At 42.8% G+C, this 21,769-nt stretch overlaps 1 protein-coding gene across 4 annotated transcripts in view; it reads right to left on the bottom strand.

Annotated features, from left to right (window-relative positions):
• Positions 1-21,769, bottom strand: part of kif6 (kinesin family member 6) — a 430,254-nt gene that overhangs the window by 50,457 nt on the left and 358,028 nt on the right. For all 4 annotated transcript variants that reach the window (XM_080192988.1, XM_080192989.1, XM_080192991.1 and 1 more), the window contains exon 17: positions 4,635-4,719. In XM_080192988.1, the coding sequence (XP_080049114.1) occupies positions 4,635-4,719 (85 nt within the window). The remainder of the gene's footprint in view (positions 1-4,634; positions 4,720-21,769) is intronic.

The raw sequence follows: 21,769 nt of genomic DNA, 5'->3' as shown, positions 1-21,769 counted from the left end.
GTAATCAAAAGTGTGTGTTCAAACCTCTCTACTTATAAAAATATTGAAATACAGTACGGTGGGGACTCAGAACTGGAAGCAGCTCATTACACAGGTCCCTTGAGGTAAGATTAAACCGGTGAAAGCCCACACTACCACTAAAGAAATCAGTATATATACTAAAATAGGTAGATGCTTATTATAACACTTCTCCTTTTATTTAAATTCCCTTTAAGGAAAGAAACACAATGAAACCCATGTCTCAAGATACATCAGTCTTCCAGAGCTTTGCAACTACGCTTGGCCAATGCAGTGACTCTGTCGACACTGGTGGGACTTGTTCCTGTTGAGCCGGTCTTGTGGGCACAGGAGTAAGTTGAGCATCTGTGAATGAAGGTCCCTTACCCTCTCCTGGAATAGAATCCACTGGAAATCTTTGTACAACAGGAACCATTTCCTGTCGAATGTCCACAGCAGGATTTCCATCTACTGTGGAACTTCTAACTGGCACTTTTGCTATCTCTGAGTCATGGCATAGACGAATGTGATCCTGGTGTCTGCGAATAACTCTATCATTGATCAGTTTCACTCCCAAAGATACTGGACCATTTGGTTGACAATAACTCCAGGCATCCGTCATTGGTTACTGCCAAAATTCCTTACAAAGAATAAAGAACAATACAGCAGAGGAAACAGGCCCTCCAAGTCTGCGCCGCTCATTGGTCCAACTAGACCATTCGTTCCCAGTCTGTTCACGTGGCTATCAAGATAAGTCTTAAACGATCCCAGCGTATCCGCCTCCACCACCCTGCTTGGCAGTGCATTCCAGGCCCCCACCACCCTCTGTGTAAAATACGGCCCTCTGATATCTGAGTTAAACCTCGCTCCTCTCAATTGAACCTGTGACCCCCTGTGTTCGTCATCTCCGACCTGGGAGAAAGCTTCCCACTGTTCACCCTATCTATGCCCTTCATAATTTTATACACCTCTATTAGGTTTCCCCTCATTCTCCGTCTTTCCAGGGAGAACAACCCCAGTTTACCCAATCTATCTTACATAGACACAATGATTGGAGTTGAAATGTCTCTCCTTAGCATGGTAGCCATGTCTCTCCTGCTTTTCCTATATCCTTCCCACTCTCACTTTGACATCTGGATGTTGCAGATCAGGTGAAACTTTGGTTTCCCACCCATCAATAATTCAGCTGGTGAGCGTCCTGTTGTTGTTTGTGGCGTGATACAATACTGGAACAAAAACCATGAGAATTTGGCTCCCAAAGTACTGTCTGCCATTCTCCTCAATCCTTCTTTCAGTGTCTAAACAGCTCGCTCTGCTAAAACATTTAAAGCTGGATGAAAAGTTGCAGCATGCACATGGCGAATTCAATTCCTTTGCATAAACTCTTGGAACAAATCACTCGTAAACCTTGTACTGTTATCAGAAAGGAGAGAATCTGGTAAAACAGGAGTTGCAAAAATGTGCCGTAGCTTCTCTATCGCAATGCGAGCTGTGATGTTGCTCGTGATGTGTACTTTTAATCACTTAGAATGTGTCTTCAAGATGACTAGGAACATATGACCCATGAAAGGTCCTGCAAAGTTCATATAAAGTCCAGACCACAGACAATCAGGCCACTCCCACAGATGTAGTGGTACTGGTGGCACTATCTTCTGACTTGCAGACAAGGATTTCACCTTGTTCTCCAAGTCCTGATCCATATAAATAACAACCATGATCCAGGTGAGCGTCACAAACTTCAACCAAGACTTGTGAATGACCAGGGGGTGGGACAACCACTCTGGACCCCCAAAGGATGTATGCAACCTTTCTGCACACTTTCCATCTTGTAAATGCTCTCATTTATCATCTCCTATAACTGTAGGCCAAACCTCCCTAAGGAATCTCTTCATCTAGAATCATAGAATCCCGACAGTACACAAGGAGGCCATTCGGCCCATTGAGTCTGTACCGATCGTAATTCCACCCAAACCCTATTCCTGTAACCCTCATTTACTATTTCCCTGACACCATGTTCAATTTAGCGTGGTCAATCAACCTAACCTGGACATCTTTGGACTCTGGGAGAAAACCGGAGCACCTGGAGGAAACTCATGCAGACACAGGGAGAAAGTGCAAACAGTGACCCGAGGCTGGAATTGAACTTGGATCCCTGGCGCTGTGAGACAGCAGTGTTAACCACTGTGCCATTGTGCTGCCCTTAAGAAAGAACAGGGTCCAGATCGGTCCATTGCTTAATCTATTTCGCATTCACAAGAGAATGTGAAAGTCTCTCAAGCAAGAAAATTGTCTCTGGAGGAAATAATGTTTTGATTGGCATGTCTGGTAATGGAAGGTGACTCAGCACATCTGCATTTCAAGTATCCCTTACAAAAACAAACATTTGTTTTTCATAACCCCACATCAAAGAACCCGGGGATGAAAGATTTACCGTATGAGGAGTGTTTGAGGACTCTGTGTCTGTATTCAATAGAGTTTACATAGAAACTAGAAGCAACAGTAGGCCATTCAAGCCTTTGAGCCTGCTCTGCCATTCATTTTGATCATGACTGATCATCGAATTCAATATTCTGATCCTCTCTTCCTTCCATATCCCTTGAGTCCTTTAGCCTCAAGAGCTATATCTAATTTCTTCTTGAATCAGACAACTTAACTACATTCCTTAACTACATTCTGTGGTAGTGAATTCCACACTTTCACTACCCTCTGGGCGAAGAAATTTCTCCTCATCTCAACTCTAAAAGGTTTACCCCTTATTCTCAAACTATGACCCCGGTTCTGGATTCCCCCACCATTGGGAACATTCTTTCTGAATCTACCCTGTCTAACCCATTAGAATTTTATAAGTTTTTTATGAGAGCCCTCTCACTCTTCTAAACTCCAGTGAATATAATTCTAACCGACTTAGTCTCTCCTCATACGACAGACCTGCCATCCCTGGAATCAGCCTGGTAAACCTTCGCTCCCTCTATAGCAAGGACATCCTTCCTCAGATTAGAACACCATAACTACATACAATATTCAGATGTGGTCTCACCAACATCTATACAATTGCAGCAAAACATCCCTATCCCTGAACTCAAATTCTCTATGAAGGCCAACACTGTTTGCTTTCTTTTAGAAGAATGAGGGGGATTCTCATTGAAACGTACAGAATGCTGCAAAACCTGGAAAGAGTGGACAGGAGAAGATGTTTTATTAGTAGGAAAGACTAGGATCTGAGGGCACCGCCTCAGAGCAAAAGAACCGAGTTAAGAAGGAATTTCTTCAGCCAGTATGTGGTGAATCTGTGGAATTCATTGCCACAAAAGGCTGTGAAGGCCAAGTCAGAGTGTATTTAAGACAGAGATAGGTAGGTTCTTGATTACTAAGGGGATAAAAGTTTACAGGAAAAAGGCAGGAGAACGGAATTAAGAAACATATCAGCCATGATTGAATAGCAGAGCAGACTCGATGGGCCAAAATGGCCTAATTCTGGTCCAGTATCTTATGGTCTAATATAAGCAACATCTGTGGATATTGGAAATCTGAAATAAAAATAGAAAATGCTGCAAAAACTCAGCAGTACTGGCAGCATCTGTGGAGAAAGGAGCAGAGTTAATGTTTCAAGTCTATATGACTCTTCTTCAGAGCTAAAGATCCTTTAATCCTTGAATAACCTCTCTGAGCTGTTGATAAAGGCATAACTTACAGTTCCCCACCATAATAATGACTGGTTGTAGAAGCTGTCAAATGGTGATAATATTACAATGGTAACATTTTGGTGTATGTCAAGAAACATCAATTGAAACTGCTAGAACTAATAATTTTACCATCACAGATACAAGTAGGCAGTTTTGTTTTCCAATTTTATAGGGCAGGGGATTTAAATAACTCAACAGCATTATATACCTCATTCACCTTTAAAGAACATTTACATTTTCAGCATAAATTTGTGGAGAACACAGTGTGGGTTGAGTCCATTCCTGGAGGAAAAACTGGATCTTTTGTCCTGTGCACTAAGTTTAAATGCACTTCATGTCCTGCTCCTTTCCCCTACCAGTGAAAATGGGATCTGTCAGAAATGGGATGGGACTTCCAGATCTGGTTTCAGTCCACCATTTCTAAAAAGTCCATAATATCCTCATTTAGTCTTTCTACATGCATTGTTCAGGTCATTAACTGTTGCAGGTGTCCTGATTCTGGACTCCATTAGGGCTACCTAAACTCTATACACTCCCTAACAAAGTGGTTGAAATTGGGTAGAGAGGAGTATCCAGAGTGGTTGAAAAGTGAAAAAAAAACACACTTGGTTAATTTTGAACCACACTGGATCACACCCTCACCAGAAAAGGAAATGTATGTTTACAGCAGAGCTGGCCGTCTGAGAAACAGATGGAATGGCACAGTATCCTGGGAATCATCCAATTTGAAAGTGTTACCCTTGCCTGGGAGGAAGGAAGGCTAGGTTTGTAAGCAATAAAGCAAAAGTTGTCAGAATTGTAATAATAACTGCTAGTTAAACAATAATACAAATTCAAGTTAATACAGGATTAAGCAGGAACAGTCTTCCATCTTCTCACTTGACTGTTTTGTACTACATTTTTCGTAGGCGATGTACATAACAAGATTATATTAAATAAAGCAATTCCACCAACCTCTTCTTTTCTTCCTCAATTTTCTCTCGAAGATCATCTTCTAAGTGGTCTGATTCTGTGACATCTAATGGCTCGCTGGTCACACCTGGTGAGATATTGTGCAAGAAGATATTGAAGTGCAGCATAAAGGATCATTTACTAAAGTCCCTTTGTATAATTTATTTGCTGTAAGCACACATAATCTCAGTCATGTTGTGATGAAAAGAAATTTAGCACCAATGACAGCTGCCACATTCTGTTATCTTAGGGGAACAATTTCTCTAGTTGCCAAGTGTATGTGTGAGGACATTTGCCAAAACTGCAAGTGGATTACTTTGGAATATGCTCCTAATTTTGCTGAAAATTGTAATCAACGGAGAGCTTCCTTTTGTGTTTTTACAACATAACTAAACCACAACTAACAGTATTGTCTAATGGTTTCAGCTGTCACTCAGTAGTTGCTGAGTAGCTCTCGAGCCTTGTGCACATACGCCAAGCTGACACTCCAACACAGTACTGAGAGAGTGCTGCCCTGTCAGGGAGACTTAAAATATTCTATGGCAGTATTTGAAGAAAAGTAGGTGCATTTTCATGCTATCCTATCCAATATTTCTCCCTTAACTTGAGAGGGAAGCAGAAGTGTGGTGGTATTGTCGCTGGACTATTAATCCAGAGGTGCAGGGTAATTAATGTTCTGGGGACCCAGTTCAACCATTGCAGATGGTGAAATTTGAATTCAATAAAAAGCTGGAATCAAAAGTCTATGATAGCCATGAAACCATTGTTGTAAAAACCCATCTGATTCACCTATGCCTGTTAGGGAAGGAAATCTGTCTTAATTATCCAGTCTGATCTGGCCTATATGTGACTTCAGATTCACAGCAATGTGGTTGGCTCTTAAACATCTTTGGGGATGGGCAATAAATGCTGGCCCAGCCCATGGCACCCATATCCCACGAACAAATAAAAAAGAAACTATACCTCACATAGCTGATCTGGGCATTCATTACTAATTGTAAGAGATTGCTCTGCATGAACTGGCTGCCAATTTCAACTTTACAATGGTGGCGAGTAGAGTGGACAAGGGTGAACCAGTGGATGTTGTGTATCTGGACTTCTAAAATCTTTTGACAAGGTCTCACTCAAGAGACTAGTGAGCAAAACTGAAGTTCATGGTATTAGGGATAATATATTGATGTGGATAGAGAACTGGTTGGTAGGCAGGAAGCAGAGAGTGGGAATAAACAGGTACTTTTCAGAGAGACAGGCAGTGACTTGTATGATGCCGCAGATTCAGTGCTGGGACCCCAGCTACTCACAATATACATTAATGATTTGGATGAAAGAATTGAATGCAATATCACCAAATTTGCACACATATACTTGGCAACTACAGACACTAAGCTAGGTGGCAGTGTGCGTTGTGAGGAGGATGTGAAGAGGCTGCCGAGTGACTTGGACAGGCTGGCTGAGTGGGCAAATACTTGGAAAATGCAATACGATATGGATAAATGTGAGGTTATCGACTTTGGTGGTAAAAACAGGAAGAAAGATTATTAGCTGAATAGTGGCAGTTTGGGAAAAGGGAAAGTGTAATGTGACCTGGGTGCCATGGTGGAACAGTCGCTGAAGATTGACATGCAGTACAGCAGGTACTGAGGAAAGCTAATGGCATGCTGGCCTTCATAGCAAGAGGTCTTAAGTATAGGAGTAAAGATGTCTTGCTGCAGTTATTCAGGGCCTTAGTGAGATTACACCTTGATATTGTGTGCAGTTTTGTTCTCCTCATCTGAGGAAGGATTTTTTGTTACTGAGGGAGTCCAGCGAAGGTTTACCAGACTGATTCCCGGAATGGCAGCACTGTCTTATGAAGAGAGATTGGATCGACTGGGCTTGTACTCGTTGGAATTTAGAAGAATGAGAGGGGATCCCTTGGACACATATAAAATCCTGAAGGGACTGGACAAGCTAGATGTGGACAGAATGTTCCCGATGTTGGGGAAGTCCTGGACTAGGAGTCACAGTCTAAGAATAAGGGGTAAGCAATTAATACTGAGATGAGGAAGAACTTCTTCAATCAGAGTTGTGAATCAGTGGAATTCTCTATCACAGAAAGCAGTTGGAGCCAGTTCGTTAGATATGTTCAAGAGGAAGCTGGACGTGGCCCTTGTGGCTAAAGGGATCAAGGGGTATGGAGAGAAAGTGGGAGTGGGATACTGAAAGTGCCTGGTCATATTGAATGGTGGTGCAGGCTCGAAGGGCTGAATGGCCTACAGCTGTACCTATTTTCTGTGTTTCTATCCTTCAAAAAGAACTTAATTGGCTTCGGGACATCCTGATTACGAAGACTCTAAATGAATGCAAGTCTTTGTTCACACTGTACGGAAACTAGAGAATGGGAGCAGGATGTTACCACAGAGGTAGAAGAAGGAATCTGGCTACTTCATCAGCAAAATACCCATGTTAGAGAGGGGAGAAGGTAACGTAATCTGGATTTAAAGGATTTCTCCTCCACGCACATGTTTCCTTTAAAGTACTATTGAATGAAACAGAAGTTGTAAAAGAGCAGCAACCTACGCATGGTAGGGTTGTTGCATAAGGTTAAATCTCACGGGATCCAGGGTGAGGTATCTAAATGGATACAAAATCAGCTTCTTGACAGAAGTCAGAGGGTGGTTGTAGAGAATTGCTTTTCAAACTGGAAGCCTGTGACCAGCAGTGTGCCTCAGTGTGCTGGGTCCACTGTTATTTGTCATTTATATTCATAATTTGGATGAGAATATAGGAGGCATGGTTAGTAAGTTTGCAGATGACACCAAGACTGATGGCATAGTGGACAGTGGAGAAGGTTATCTCCAATTGCAACGGGATCTTGATCAATTAGGCCAGTGGGCTGATGAATGGCAGATAGAGTTTAATTTGGACAAATGTGAGGTGATGCATTTTGGTAGGTTGAACCAGAGCAGGACTTACATAGTTAATGGTAGGGCATTGGGGAGAGTTACAGAACAAAGAGATCTAGGGGTACATTTTCATAGCTTCTTGAAGGTGGAGTCACAGGTGGACAGAGTGGTGAAGAAGGCATCCGGCATGCTGGGTTTCATCGGTCAGAACATTGAATACAGGAGTTGGAATGTCTTGTTGAAGCTGTACAAGACATTGATAAGGCTACACTTGGAATACTGTGTGCAATTCTGGCCACCCTATTATGGAAAGGATATTATTAAACTAGAAAGAGTGCAGAAAAGATTTATTAGAATGCTACCAGGACTTGATGGATTGAATTATAAGGAGAGGCTGGATAGACTGGGACTTTTTTCTCTGGAGTGTAGGAGGCTGAAGGGTTATCTTATAGAGGTCGATAAAATAATAAGGGCACAGATCAGCTAGATAGTCAATATCTTTTCCCAAAGGTAGGGGAGTCTAAAACTAGAGGGTATGGGTTGAAGGTAAGTGAGGAGAGATGTAAAAGTGTCCAGAGGGGCAATTTTTCACACAGAGGGCGGTGAGTGTCTGGAACAAGCTGCCAGAGGTATCAGTAGAGGCGGGTACAATTTTATCTTTTAAAAAGCATTTAGATAGTTACATGTCCTTGATATGTATGTCCCTGTCAGGCAAGGAGGAATTGGTCGAGCTAGGGAACCGTGGTGCACTAAGAAAGTTGGTTCGCTGGTTAAAAAGAAAAAGGAGGCTTATGTCTGGATGAGACTTGAGGGCTCAGGCAGTGCACTAGAAACCTTTAGATTGGCTAGGAGGGAGTTAAAGAGTGAATTAAGAAGGGCTAAAAGAGGACATGAGAAGACTTTGGCTGATAGGATTAAGGAGAATCCTAAGGCGTTCTATAGATATGTTAAGAACAGAAGGTTGGCTAGGGCAAGATTGGGGCCAGTTAGAGACAGCAGTGGGAATTTGTGTGTGGAGCCAGAAGAGATTGGAGAGGCATTGAACCAATATTTCTCTTCGGTGTTCACGCAGGGGGACATAAATGTAGCTGCGGAGAACACTGGGTTATAGGGTTGTAAACTGGACAGTATTGCAGTTGATAAGGAGGATGTGCTAGATATTCTTGAGGGTTTGACAATAGATAAGTCCCCTGGGCCGGACGGGATTTACCCTAGGATTCTCTGGGAGGCAAGAGAGGCGATTGCAGAGCCTCTGGCTCTGATCTTCAGGTCGTCGTTGGTCACAGGTATAGTGCCAGAAGATTGGAGGATAGCGAATGTTGTCCCATTGTTTAAGAAGGGGAACAGAGACTTCCCCGGGAATTATAGACCGGTGAGTCTTACTTCTGTTGTGGGCAAGGTTTTAGAAAAAATTATTAGGGATAGGATTTATAGTTATTTGGAGAGTAATGAATTGATTGGAGATAGCATGGTTTTGTGGAGGGTAGGTCGTGCCTTACTAACCTTATTGAGTTTTTTGAGAAAGTGACCAAAGAGGTGGATGGGGGTAAGGCAGTTGATGTGGTATATATGGACTTTAGTAAGGCGTTTGATAAGGTTCACCATGGAAGGCTTCTGCAGAAAATGCAGATGTATGGGATTGAGGGTGATTTAGGTAATTGGATCAGGAATTGGCTAGCAGATAGGAGACAGAGGGTGGTGGTTGATGGTATTCGTCATGGAGTTCAGTTACGAGTGGTGTGCCTCAGGGATCTGTTTTGGGGCCACTGCTGTTTGTAACTTTTATAAATGATCTGGATGAGGGTATAGTTGGGTGGATTAGTAAATTTGCTGATGACACCAAAGTCGGAGGTGTGGTAGATAGTGAGGAAGGGTGTCTTAGTTTACAGGGGGACTTGGACAAGTTGCAGAGCTGGGCCGAGAGGTGGCGGATGGAGTTTAATGTGGAAAAGTGTGAGGTAATTCGCTTTGGCAGGAATAACAGATGTGTAGAGTATAGGGCTAACGGTCGGACTCTGAATAGTGTGGATGAACAGAGGGATCTAGGTGTATGTGTACATAGATCCCTGAAAGTTGGGAATCAAGTAGATAGGGTTGTTAGGAAGGCATACGGTGTCTTGGCATTTATTGGTAGGGGGATTGAATTTAGGAGCTGCAGCGTCATGTTGCAACTGTACAAGACTCTGGTGTGGCCGCACTTGGAGTATTGTGTGCAGTTCTGGTCCCCACATTATAGGAAGGATGTGGAGGCTTTGGAGAGGGTGCAGAGGAGGTTTACCAGGATGTTGCCTGGTATGGAGGGGAGGTCCTATGAGGAGAGACTGAGGGATTTGAGGTTGTTTTCGTTAGAAAGAAGGCGGCTAAGAGGGGACCTTATTGAAACATATAAGATGATTAGAGGTTTAGATAGGGTGGACAGTGATAGCCTTTTTCCTCGGATGGAGAAAGCTAGCACGAGGGGGCATAGCTTTAAATTAAGGGGTGGTAGTTATAGGACGGATGTCAGGGGTAGGTTCTTTACCCAGAGGGTGGTGAGGGATTGGAATGCCCTGCCTGCTGCAGTTGTAAATGCGCCTAGTTTGGGGGCGTTTAAGAGATCCGTGGATAGGTTTATGGATGGAAAGGGTTTGGTTTAGGTTAGAGGGTCATTGCTTTTTAACTGGTCGGCGCAACATCGTGGGCCGAAGGGCCTGTTCTGCGCTGTAATGTTCTATGTTCTATGGTTGCAATGGGTATAGAGGGATATGGGCCAAATGCAGGCAAATTGGAATTAGCTTAGGGGTTTTAAAAAAAGGGCGACATGGACAAGTTGGGCCAAAGGACTTGTTTCCATGCTGTAAACCGCTATCACTATAATTTAATTTCTACTTAACATTTTCAACAGTCCTAAAGTTCCAAAAGTTCCAAGGCTCTTGCAGCTCATTTTTGTTCAGACAAGAAAACAAGTGTTGTTATGGTTACTTAGAAATTGAAATGGCTGCATTCTGCATGCCACCAATTCTGAACATGGAGACAGCAAGTATAATCTGCCTGGACAACGTAACCCCACATGATATTTTTATTTTGGGCAATTGCAGGCAATTAATGTTCTTGCTGCTAAAATGTGCATATTTTATTAATTGTTACCATCCATCTATAACTCTGATCAGATGTTAAGATGGCTGAGATTTCAAATGGAGAAAGAAACAGAGATCTCCTTTGAAGAGATTTTGTAATGGTATATTGCAGAAGTTGTGGTCTATACTTGATAGTTTAAGGGAATCACATGGCACTGCTTGGTTTACTTTAAACTGCTTGTGCATATGCCTTCCTTTTATCCAGTTTACAGTATATTTTACCTCCCAAGAGTCAGTTTTTAAGCCTTTTTATCTCCCCTTCACTTGTTTATTTTTATAAAGTTTACGGTGATGTTCTCTATCTGAATTCACTGGTTTCCACAAAACCTCTCTCTCCCTTTCTTATTTCTTATTCTTAAGTGATCGAAAGCTTTAAGTTTTTAGGTGTCCAGATCACCAATATCCTGTCCTGGTCCCTCCATGCCGACACTATAGTTAAGAAAGTGCACTGAAGCCTCTATTTTTGCAGAATAACGTAATTTGGTATGTCCACCATAACTCTCATCAATTTTCACAGATGCATCATGAAAGCATCCTTTCCGGATATATCAAAGCTTGATATGGCTCCTGCTCTGATCAAGACCCCCAAGAAACTACAAAGGGTTGTGAACATAGCCGAGTCCATCATGCAAACCAGCCTCCCATCTATTAATTCTGTCTACACTTCCCATGCCTCGGAAAAACAGCCAGCATAATCAAGAACCCCATGCCCCCCTAGACATTCTCTCTACCAGCTTCCTCCATTGGGAAAAAGATACAAAAGTCTAAGGATATGTACCAACTGACTGAAGAACTCTTCCTTGCTGCCATCAGACTTTTGAATGGACCTACCTTATATTAAGCTGATCTTTCTCTGCACCACAGCTATGACTGTAACACTATATTCTGTGCCCTCTCCTTTCTTTCTCCTCTCTGTACTCTATGAATGATATGTTTTGTCTGTAAAGTGCACTAGAAACAATTATTTTCACTGTACCTCAATACATCTGACAATAATAAATCAAATCAAATCTCTTCCAACCTGCTTCTCCCCTTTCCTCTGAATCAGTCTGGCTGCCTCTGGACATTGTTATCGTTAACTGTTTGCTCCCTTTTTATGCTTCTTCATGCAATATATCATAGGATCATAGAAACCCTACAGTGCAGAAAGAGGCCCTTCGGCCCATCGAGTCTGCACCGAACACTATCCCACCCAGGCCCCACCCCCATATCCCTACATATTTTACCCATTCATCCCTCGAACCTACGCATCTCAGGACACTAAGGGGCAATTTTTTAGCATGACCAATCAACCTAACCCGCACATCTTTGGACTGTGGGAGGAAACTGGAGTACCAGGAGGAAACCCACACAGACATGAGGAGAATGTGCAAACTCCACACAGACTGTGACCCGAGCTGGGAATTGAACCCAGGTCCTTGGAGCTGTGAAGCAGCAGTGCTAACCAATGTGCTGCCGTGCCACCCCCCTGGATGGTGATTGTCATCATCATCCATTTTCATTGTTTAGTTTCATATTTTTGTGGTAATTTTTAGTTTTAGGCAGGGCAATTAAATTAATTGGACTAGCAGGACTAGAGGGCACAGCCTCAAGATAAGGGGGGGGGCAGTTTAGAACGGAGTTGAGGAGGAACTTCTTCACTCAAAGGATGGTGAATCTCTGGAATTCTCTGCCCGCTGAAGTGGTGGAGGCTACCTCGCTAAATATATTTAAGTCATGGGTAGATAGGTTTTCGACAGACAAGGGAATTAAGGGTTATGGGGAGAAAGCGGGAAAGTGGAACTGATCCACTTCAGATCAGCCATGATCTTATTGAATGGTGGGGCAGGCTCGAAGGGCTAGATGGCCTACTCCTGCTCCTATTTCTTATGTTCTTATGTTCTTAATGAAGTTTAGAAATTGCCAGAGCAACTCAAGGAATGGTAGTTTAAGGGGTGACCTGTGTATGGTTAATAAGGTCAGGTTTGGAAGTGAAAAAACTTAAACAGTGGATAATCCATCTTTGAGTTTTGATAGAGCCAGAGTTCTAACTGATCTCAACAAAAAGATATATAGATCCCAAATTTAAAAAGAGAAAGACTGCAGAAAGCTGCAGCACAGAGGGATTTGAAGATTCCCGTGCATAAAGCACAAAAGTCAGCCTGTAGGCTCAGCAGGAAAATACAGTCCAGAACATCAATGACAGGGAATTGTCACAGTGTTAATATAAGCCTACTTCTGACACTAATAAATAAACTTAAAACTCTCCTCACCTGGTCATAACAAAATAATTACTTAAGACAATACTAAATTAGTAGTACTCACTTTGTTTAATTTTTTTATACTATGAAGTTTGTTTTTATTTAAAACATGGAATCCTGTCCGTTCTTGCTTTCCATTGGAGATAGTTAAAATGCAAACTGGAAGAGGTATTTAAAGGAGGAACAATTACCAATAAATTAAAATGAATTCCAATCTGATGGTGTGTTGGATTGGGGGAGGGGGGAGGGGTGAATATTAATCAGAAGAACATCTTGATAATTTTAAAATCGTGGCTTGGGAATCTTTTACATTCACCTGAACTGCCAGAACGGCGAACTGATTTAACACCTTCACAATGCAGCACTGAAATGTCAAGCCTGGTCACATATACAAAGCCTGGGTTGCAACTTCAGTCTGCAATCTTCAGACTCAGAGACTGTTATCATGTTGCAGTGTCATGATAACAAAAGATAGTGACTCAAATAATATTATCAACCATATGAAGTGATGTGATTCAAGTGAGCCAAGAACAATCAATCCCAGTAACTGTCAGGCGATATGTTACGTAGCAAAATGATCTCTGAGATACTTAAAAACTGTGGTTGCAGAATCCTGCAGATGGCGCTGCCAGAGTGATGTTTTGTGTCTCCCTAATTTAAATTGAAGCCAATCTAATGTAACGTTAAGTTTATTCATTAGTGTCACAAGTAGGCTTGCATTAATACTGCAATGAAGCCACCATGAAAATCTCTGGCGCCTGTTCGGGTAAAGCAAGGGAGAATTTAGCATGGGCAATGCATCTAACAGCACGTCTTCCAGACTGTGGGATGAAACTGGAGCACCTGTAGGAAACCCAGGCAGACACAGGAAGAACGTGCAGATTCTGCACAGGCAGTGACCCAAGGAGGGAATTGAACCCAGGTCTCTGGCGCTGTGAAGCAGCTAACCACTCTGCTATCATCAAACCCATCTGATCGTCCAGCAACTAATCTGGAGTATTTTCTGTGAAATCATGGTGTGTTTAATGATCTTGTCCACTAGATGGGACTGGAGTAATCCTATCCGCTGAGCTCACTAAACATTTTGGTGAAGTTCATTCCGTAACTTATAAGCACAAAAACACATAAACAACGCAAAAGGAATCCCAGGCATCACAATGCACAAGCAGCAAAGAAAATGATGTTTTCACCTCAAGGACAGTTTCAAGATAAAGGTAGCCCAAACAATGTTTTGCTTAAACAACCACAGGGATGTCAGATAACCAGAAACTAAAAGCTAAAAGTCCGAGGTTAATGATGTGGATCAAGAAGACATATTGCGATAACCCCACTAACCTCTTTGAGAAAGAACAGAAGCCCCCCAATCACTCACCACAGTAAATCATTTCATCCTTGAACCCATTTAACCCTTCCCTCTAAAAGGCTAGAGGTCAATTAGAAATATAAAAACCGTGATTAATAGTTTTCTGTCAGACAAGTGTATTACCAGTCACACTGCCAATGATCAAATCGAGGGAGTGCTGCACTGTCAGAGCTGCCACCACAGGGTCACTGGATTGTTACAGCGCAGAGGGAGGCCATTTGGTCCATCATGTGTGCATTAGCTTTGCAAAAGAGCATTATGGTTTGGTGCCATTCTCCTGCCTTTCCCCCATACCCTTGCACCTTGTTTCTATTCAAGTAATCGTCTACTACCCTCTTGAATACCTCAATTAAACCTGCCCCCTACTACATTTTCAAGCTTTTCCTCATATAGAATCACAGAATCACACAGTGAAAAAGAGGCCCTTCGGCCCATCAAATCCAAACACATGAAAAACACCTGTCGCCCCTCAGTCTTCCCTGCCCCAGTGAAAACAACCCAAGCCTATCCAACCTCTCTTCATAATATTTCATCCTAGACAGCATCCTGGTGAATCTCCTCTGCCACCACCACCCCCCCACCCCCAACCCCAGCACTATCATATCTTTCCTATAATGTGGTCATCCAGAACTACAGGGCAGGTGATGGCTTATTGGTATTATCACTAGACTATTAATCCAGCAACTCCGACCTGGGTTTGAATCCCGCCTTGGTAAATGGTGGAATTTTAATTCAATAAAAAATATCTGGAATTAAGAATCTACTGATTAGCATGAAGCCATTGCCGATTGTTGGAAAAACCCATCTGGTTCACTAATATCCTTTAGGGAAGGAAATCTGCCATCCTTACCCAGTCTGGCCTACATGTGACCCCAGAGCCACAGTAATGTGGTTGACTCTCAACTGCTCTCTGAACAAGGGCAACTAAGAATGGTCAGTAAATGCTGGCCAACGATGCCTATATTCGATGAATGAATAAAAAAAACACACAGTATCCAGTTGTGGCCTCACCAAAGTTTTATACAATTCCAACATGGTCTCCCTGCCTTTGTAATTTATGCCTTGATTGGTGCAGGCAAATGCTTCTTTCACCATCATACTAATATGTCCTTCTGCTTTCAGACTAACACACCAAGGTTCCATTGTTCCACAGAACTTCCTAGTACCATGCTGTTCATTGAATATTTCCTTGTCAAAATACTTTTTCCAAAGTGTATCACCTCACACTTTTCAGGGTTAAGTTCCATAGGTCACTTATCTGCCCAAATCAACCTGTAGCCCAAGGCACTCGGCCTCACTGTTAAGCAACCAGCCAACCTTTGAGTCATCCACAAGCTTATGAATCCGATCCCCCACATAGTCATCTACGTCTTTTATATAAATGATGAATAGTAGGAAACCAAGAACAGATCACTCCGATATGCCGCTGGACACTGGCTTCAGTCACTAAAGCAGCCTTCTGTCATCACCCTGTCTCCTACATCTAAGTCACTACAGGTTGTGGGAGCTTGCTGTACACAAATTGGTTGTCACGTGCGAGATTTTCCTTATTACTAATTCTCACTTGGTTGCAAACGTTTGAGTAGATTGTCCTTCTCAGAGGTATTTAGGGATGAGCCTAGCCATGATGCCTATATCACATTAAACAAAAAGCTGTTCGGGATAAATTAAAGAATATTGTGGGCCTCGCTCAAATGAGACCGGAAATTTCCACCCCAGGTCAACAGACATTTCCGTGTTCCCCCTCGCCACTTCCGATTCTGTAATGGACGAGGTGGTAGAGATTTGGTGATAGTCTGCAAAACATCTCCATTTAGAGCACACTATTGTGACATTTCTGAATCTCCAAAGGCCATAGGCTCCATTTTAGGTTATTCATGACATCCACCTCCTCAACCTTGCCCCTCGCCTGCGGTGTGGTGAGCTCAGGTTAAATCAGCTCTCGTTCTCAAAAGGCACAGCAGCCTATGGTCATCTAGGACTAAGACAACTTTATCTTATCTCAGCGTGCACCACACCACACTGCTGCATTCAAACTGAGTTTCCCATTTGGGCCCTGGTGGCCTGCTTCTAGATCTGTTCACGCCTCAACTCATCTGTCCTTTCTCCACTCACAAACCTGAACCTAGTCCTCTAGCTTAGGAGAACTTTACCCAGGCTTCAGTCCTCCCCATCCAGTATCAAGCTCTGATCTCTTCTTTCTTACTGCTAACTTACTGCCTGAGTTTCCGATAATTCATCCAGCTAAAAATTAAAAGCAGTGCCTACTGCATCTTGCAAGGTGCATGGTGTAAATCATTCTTACACAAACAGCAAAGCAGTAGGAAATCTGCAATCTTCTTTGAATCAATGCTGATCATTCAGTGACAGAACCAAGTTGATTAACAAAATTGGCATATTTATCCCCAACTATTTACCCAGCATTTTTAAAGATTATTTATTCATGTCACAAGTAGGCTCACATTAATGCAATGCAATGCAATGAAGTTCCTGTGAAAATCCCCTAGTTGCCACTCTCCTGTTTGGGTAACTGAGGGAGAACTTTGCAATGCAAATGCACCTAACCAGCACATCTTTCGGGTTGTGGGAGGAAACCGGAGCACCCAGAGGTAACCCATGCAGACACGGGGAAAATGTGCAAACTCTGCACAGACAGTGACCCAAGCTGGGTCACTGTGAGGCAGCAGTGCTAACCGCTATGCCCTGTGCTGCCCCCATCATTGATATGACTGTAGACAAAATTGAACTGGATCAGATAAAAGTCAAATATATGTGTATAGTAAATCTTTTAATTTAAATGTGCAGGCTTTCAACAAACTTAGTTTAATGAACTCCTGAAGAAATATGAGCTTCACAGATATAATAAATGTGTTAGTGTTGCATAATATGTAACATAGTGCACTGTGACAGAGACTACATCACTCGAGTCTAAAGGGGATGTAAAATATGCAGCCTGTTGTCAGCAATGAATTATTTTGCATACTCTGCTATCACAAGCTATTTATTTTGTACTTTGTGCTCAGCAAAATCTGGAAATTCAACAAGAGGAATTTAATCCTTTAAAATGGGATATATCACCATTTTTATAGGGATGAGGAATTAGTCGGAGTTGAATTGTCACGGACAAGATAGCATCCAATTTAGAAATGGAGCAAAGGGAGAAATACTAAAGCAGAGGAACTGAAGACATTAACAGTATAATGTGTTATATATATTTCCCTAGTGAACATCAACCATTTGCATTTTATATAATGCCTCTAACACGGTAAAATGTCCAAAGGCATTTCACAGTAGTGTAATCAAGTTAAATATTACACTGCCACATAAGGATATATTTGAAAGGGTGATCAAAAGATGTAGGCTGTAAGGGGAATCTTATAGGAGGAGAGATGTAGAATAACAAAGAGGCTTACTGAGGTAATTATGGGCTGTTGTGCCAAGGCAGCTGGTTATTAATGGTGGAGCACTAAAATCAGGTATACGCAGGAGGCTAGAATTGAGGAATGCAACGATATAGGAGGTCGATTGGAAGATTATTGAGGTAGGGAGGTTTGAGGCCATGGACTTGAAGGTGAGGATGATAACTTTAAAATGGAGTTGTCAAGTCGTGAACCAATGCGGATCCACATCACAAGGGGTGATGGGTGGCTGAACTTGGCGTGAAATAGGATATAAGCAGGAGAGTTTTGGGTGAAGTTAAGTGGATCGGGGAGATGGGAAGCCAGCTGGGAGAGCATTCAAGCAGTCATGTTTAACAATAATAAAACAAGGCATGGTGGCGAGGAGGCAAGCACTGCTGCCTCACTGCGCTAGGGACTCGGGTTCCATTCCAGCCTGGGGTATGTCTGTTCTCCTCATGTCCACCTGGGTTTTTGCCAGATGTTCTGGTTTCCTCCTACAGTGCAAAGACAGGTTCAGTGGATTGGCCATGCTAAATTGAGCCTGAGCTTGTGTGTGTGTTAGTGTGGCTACGCTTGATGTGGTGTAATATCCCTTAAGCTATACACCCCGGGCAACAGACTAGCAACCTGTTCCAGGAATAATTAGCTACAGAAATAGATGAAAGTCTGACCGACATACCGTCAGGATGCGGAAAAGTGGGAGAGAGAGAGAGGTAATAAAGGCAAGGGTGAAGATTTCAACAGCAGGTGAATGAGGTAGGGTGAATGGAGTCAGCTGATAGGTAGTAGTGTTGGTAACAGAGCAGATCTGTAGTCAGCAACTTATCTCTGGGTTATATATGACACTAAGATTGTAAACAGTCAGGTTCAGTATTGGACAAATGTCAGGGAAATAAATGGAATCAATAACTAGAGAATGGACTGCTTATAATGGCTTTGATCTTTCGAAGAAGGAAATTTCTGCTCATCCAGCACTGAATAAGTGAATTGGTGTGAGAATAAAATGAGGAAATTTGTTTAACACTCATGCATTCATGGGATATGGGTGTCACTGGCTGGCCAGCGTTTTCTTGGGGGGCAGTTGAGAGTCAACCACATTGCTGTGACTCTGGAGTCACATGTAGGCCAGACTAAGTCAGGATGGCAGATTTCCTTCCATAAAGAACATAAGTGAACAACATGGATTTTTCCCAACAATGATTTCAGATACCTTTTATTGGATTCAACTACCATGGCGGGATTCGAATCTGTGTCCCCAGAACATTAACTGAATTTCTGGATTAATAGTTTAGTGATAATACCACTAGGCCATCACTAAGTCACCAACATACGTGAATGGACCAAAACGCCTTGCACAATGATATTTGGAAGTTGGCAAGTTGCTTTGATTTCCAATCCTAACTGGAAGGTCCACCATTTCAATACCTTTTCACTGAGGATGCTATTGTCCTGACTGTCATCTCTGAACATTTTTCATTTCCAAATCAGCTTTTCCACACTTGTAATTTATTTACTCTTTCAGTCCGAGTTGTTTCAGGTCCAGTTCGACCAAAGTTAAAATATAATTTAGTTACGGGTGGAATGTTCCACTCCTTGGATAAACAGTGGGTCTTACCATTTTGAAATCAGTCAGCTTTGGAATGATGCTGAATTAGCTTTGAACTTGGGGTCATTGGGACATGCGCAGCAACGGGGCTGAGGGCAGCCACAAGATCTAGTTACACGTTCTGTTTCACTTCACTACTCTCCAGACAACCCCTTAGCTTGATGCGTTTTACAGCAAAGTCTTGTTTAAATTCCCCCTTCTTTTAAAAAGAAAAACTTTGCAAATTCAAATCCTGCCAAGTTCAAATCAGATGAGGAGATAGCAGAAAATCTGGGAAGCAAAACCTGGGCCTCAGGAATGCACCTTTGGCAGTCAATAACAGTCTCTCTCTCTCTCTTTCTCTCTCTCACTACCCCCCTGTCACAAAGAGAGTTGAAACTGTTTATCTTATACAGCAACTACCAAGTCTGAAAATTACTTCAAGTCTGCTGGAGCAGTTTTTCAGGTCAGACACCATCATGGATTTGCACGGTCTGTGAGAAGCCAGAGGAATAGACGCAGTAAATCAGGGTAACAGTGAAGTGGAAAGGAATCGCTGAATCCAAATGTTTACCTTTACGATACATCTGCTTATTAAGCTGAGAGATGAGGGCCAAAAATTGGAAAGATTTGTCTAAAACTATGAAACTTCCAACCACAGTTTTGAATCTTTCCTACTATTAAATGAGGAGAGCCTCGGGTCAGCCACTTGTGATGCTCTTGGCCGCAGTGGGCTTGACATCAAACTTCGACAAGCAGGCAGCAAGAGCAGAAGTAGCAGACTGGCTGAGGTACTGCAGTATGACACTTGTGGAATCTTGTTTTGCGGGGGTGGGGGCGTTGGGGGGGGACGTGGTGGTGGTGGTGGAATTCTCCTATCCCGCCATCTGCCACGGGAATTGTGGAGGGCGGGGGAGGAGTGGGCCAAGCAAGGAGCCATTGACCTCGGGTGAGATTCTCTGGCTTTGGAGCGAGCGCGGCTGGAGAATCCTACCCTGTGTGGAGAGGTTTCTCTTGGCCTCTGCTTACATTTATGCTTGTATTGGTGACACCTTGCTTTTGATCCATGAAGGTCGCCTTCCCTCTACTCTGCCCCATCTTCTCATCATTTTAAATGTTTCATTGCACTTCTTAATCTACAATGTTCCAGTGATGAAAGAATCACTTTTTCAAGTTTTTTTTGTATTTTTATTTCCTCACTCTGCATTGTACACCTCTGAAAACTCAACTTGGTCTCTTATGGAATGAAGGGAAATGGGAAGTGAATAAGTTAAAATTAATTTATTAGTCACAAGTAAGCTTACGTTCACACTGCAATAAAGTTATTGTGAAAATCCCCGACCACACTCCAGCGCCTGTCTGGGTACACTGAAGGAGAACTTTGCATGGCCAATCTATCGAACCCACATATCTTTGGATTGTGCGAGAAAACCCACGCAGACACAGGGAGAATGTGCAAACTCGACCCAGACAGTGACCCAAGCTGGAAATCGAACCCAGGTTCCTGGTGCTGGGAGGAAGCAGTGCTAACCATTGTGCCACCGTGCCGCCCCAGTAGAGAAGTGGATCTGAAGCTCAAGATCAGCTGTGATTTTACTGACTGGTGGAGCAGCCTCAATGTACTGGCATATATTCGATTCCAGCTCCTGTTCCTTGTGTTGTGTTCTATAGCGTGGAGCCTAATGTTGCAGACAGTATTCTAACAGGGATGAATGTTTTATACATGCTCCTTGTTACCTCTTATTTCTTGGCTTTGATGTTCTGTGAGAGGAATTTTGCATTACCCTAGGCCCTCCCCCGGAGCGGTGTAAAATGAGTAGCACATTAGTGATACTTTACCCATGCCTATTCACCACAATAGGGATTTTAACCAGTGGTGGGAAGTGGTGTCAGGCTGCCTGCCCGTCTTTGTGGCCAACTGGGGTCTATAAATAAAGTTTTAAGTTTATTTATTTGTGTCACAAGTTGGCTTACATTAACACAGCAATGAGGTTACTGTGAAAATTTCCTAGTTATCACACTATGGTGCATGTTCGGCTACAATGAGGGAAAATTTACCATGGTCAATGCACCTAACCAGCACGTCTTTCAGACTGTGGGAGGAAACCGGAGCACCCGGAGGAAACCTGCACAGACATGATGAGAAAGTGCAGACTCCATACAGACAGTGACCCAAGCCAGGAGTCGAACCCAGGTCCCTGGCACTATGAGACAGCACTGCTAACCATTGTGTACCGTGCCGCCCAGTAAATGACTAACTAGTAGCAACTTAAGAACCTCCTACACTTGACTGGAAGATATAAGGTCCTGAGAAGTCTTGACAGGGTGGGCATGACATGATGTTCCCTCTTGTGGGAGAATCTAGTTCGAGAGATCCCCCTTTCAAAATAAGGGGACAGAAATGAGGAGAATTCTTTTCCCTCAGAAATCCTTGGAACTCCCTTCCTCAAAAGACAGTGGTAGCAGGGTCCTTGAATATTTTTAAGGCAGGGTAGATGAATTCTTGGTAAGCAAGGGATGAAATATCATTGAGGGTAGGCAAGAATGT

Source organism: Carcharhinus amblyrhynchos, chromosome 7 (assembly GCF_965287045.1).
Source record: "Carcharhinus amblyrhynchos chromosome 7, sCarAmb.v2.hapA, whole genome shotgun sequence".
In the NCBI taxonomy this organism is placed as follows: Eukaryota; Metazoa; Chordata; class Chondrichthyes; order Carcharhiniformes; family Carcharhinidae; genus Carcharhinus; species Carcharhinus amblyrhynchos.
Note: the sequence above shows the minus strand (reverse complement) of the source record. Positions and strands in the feature narration are given on the sequence as shown.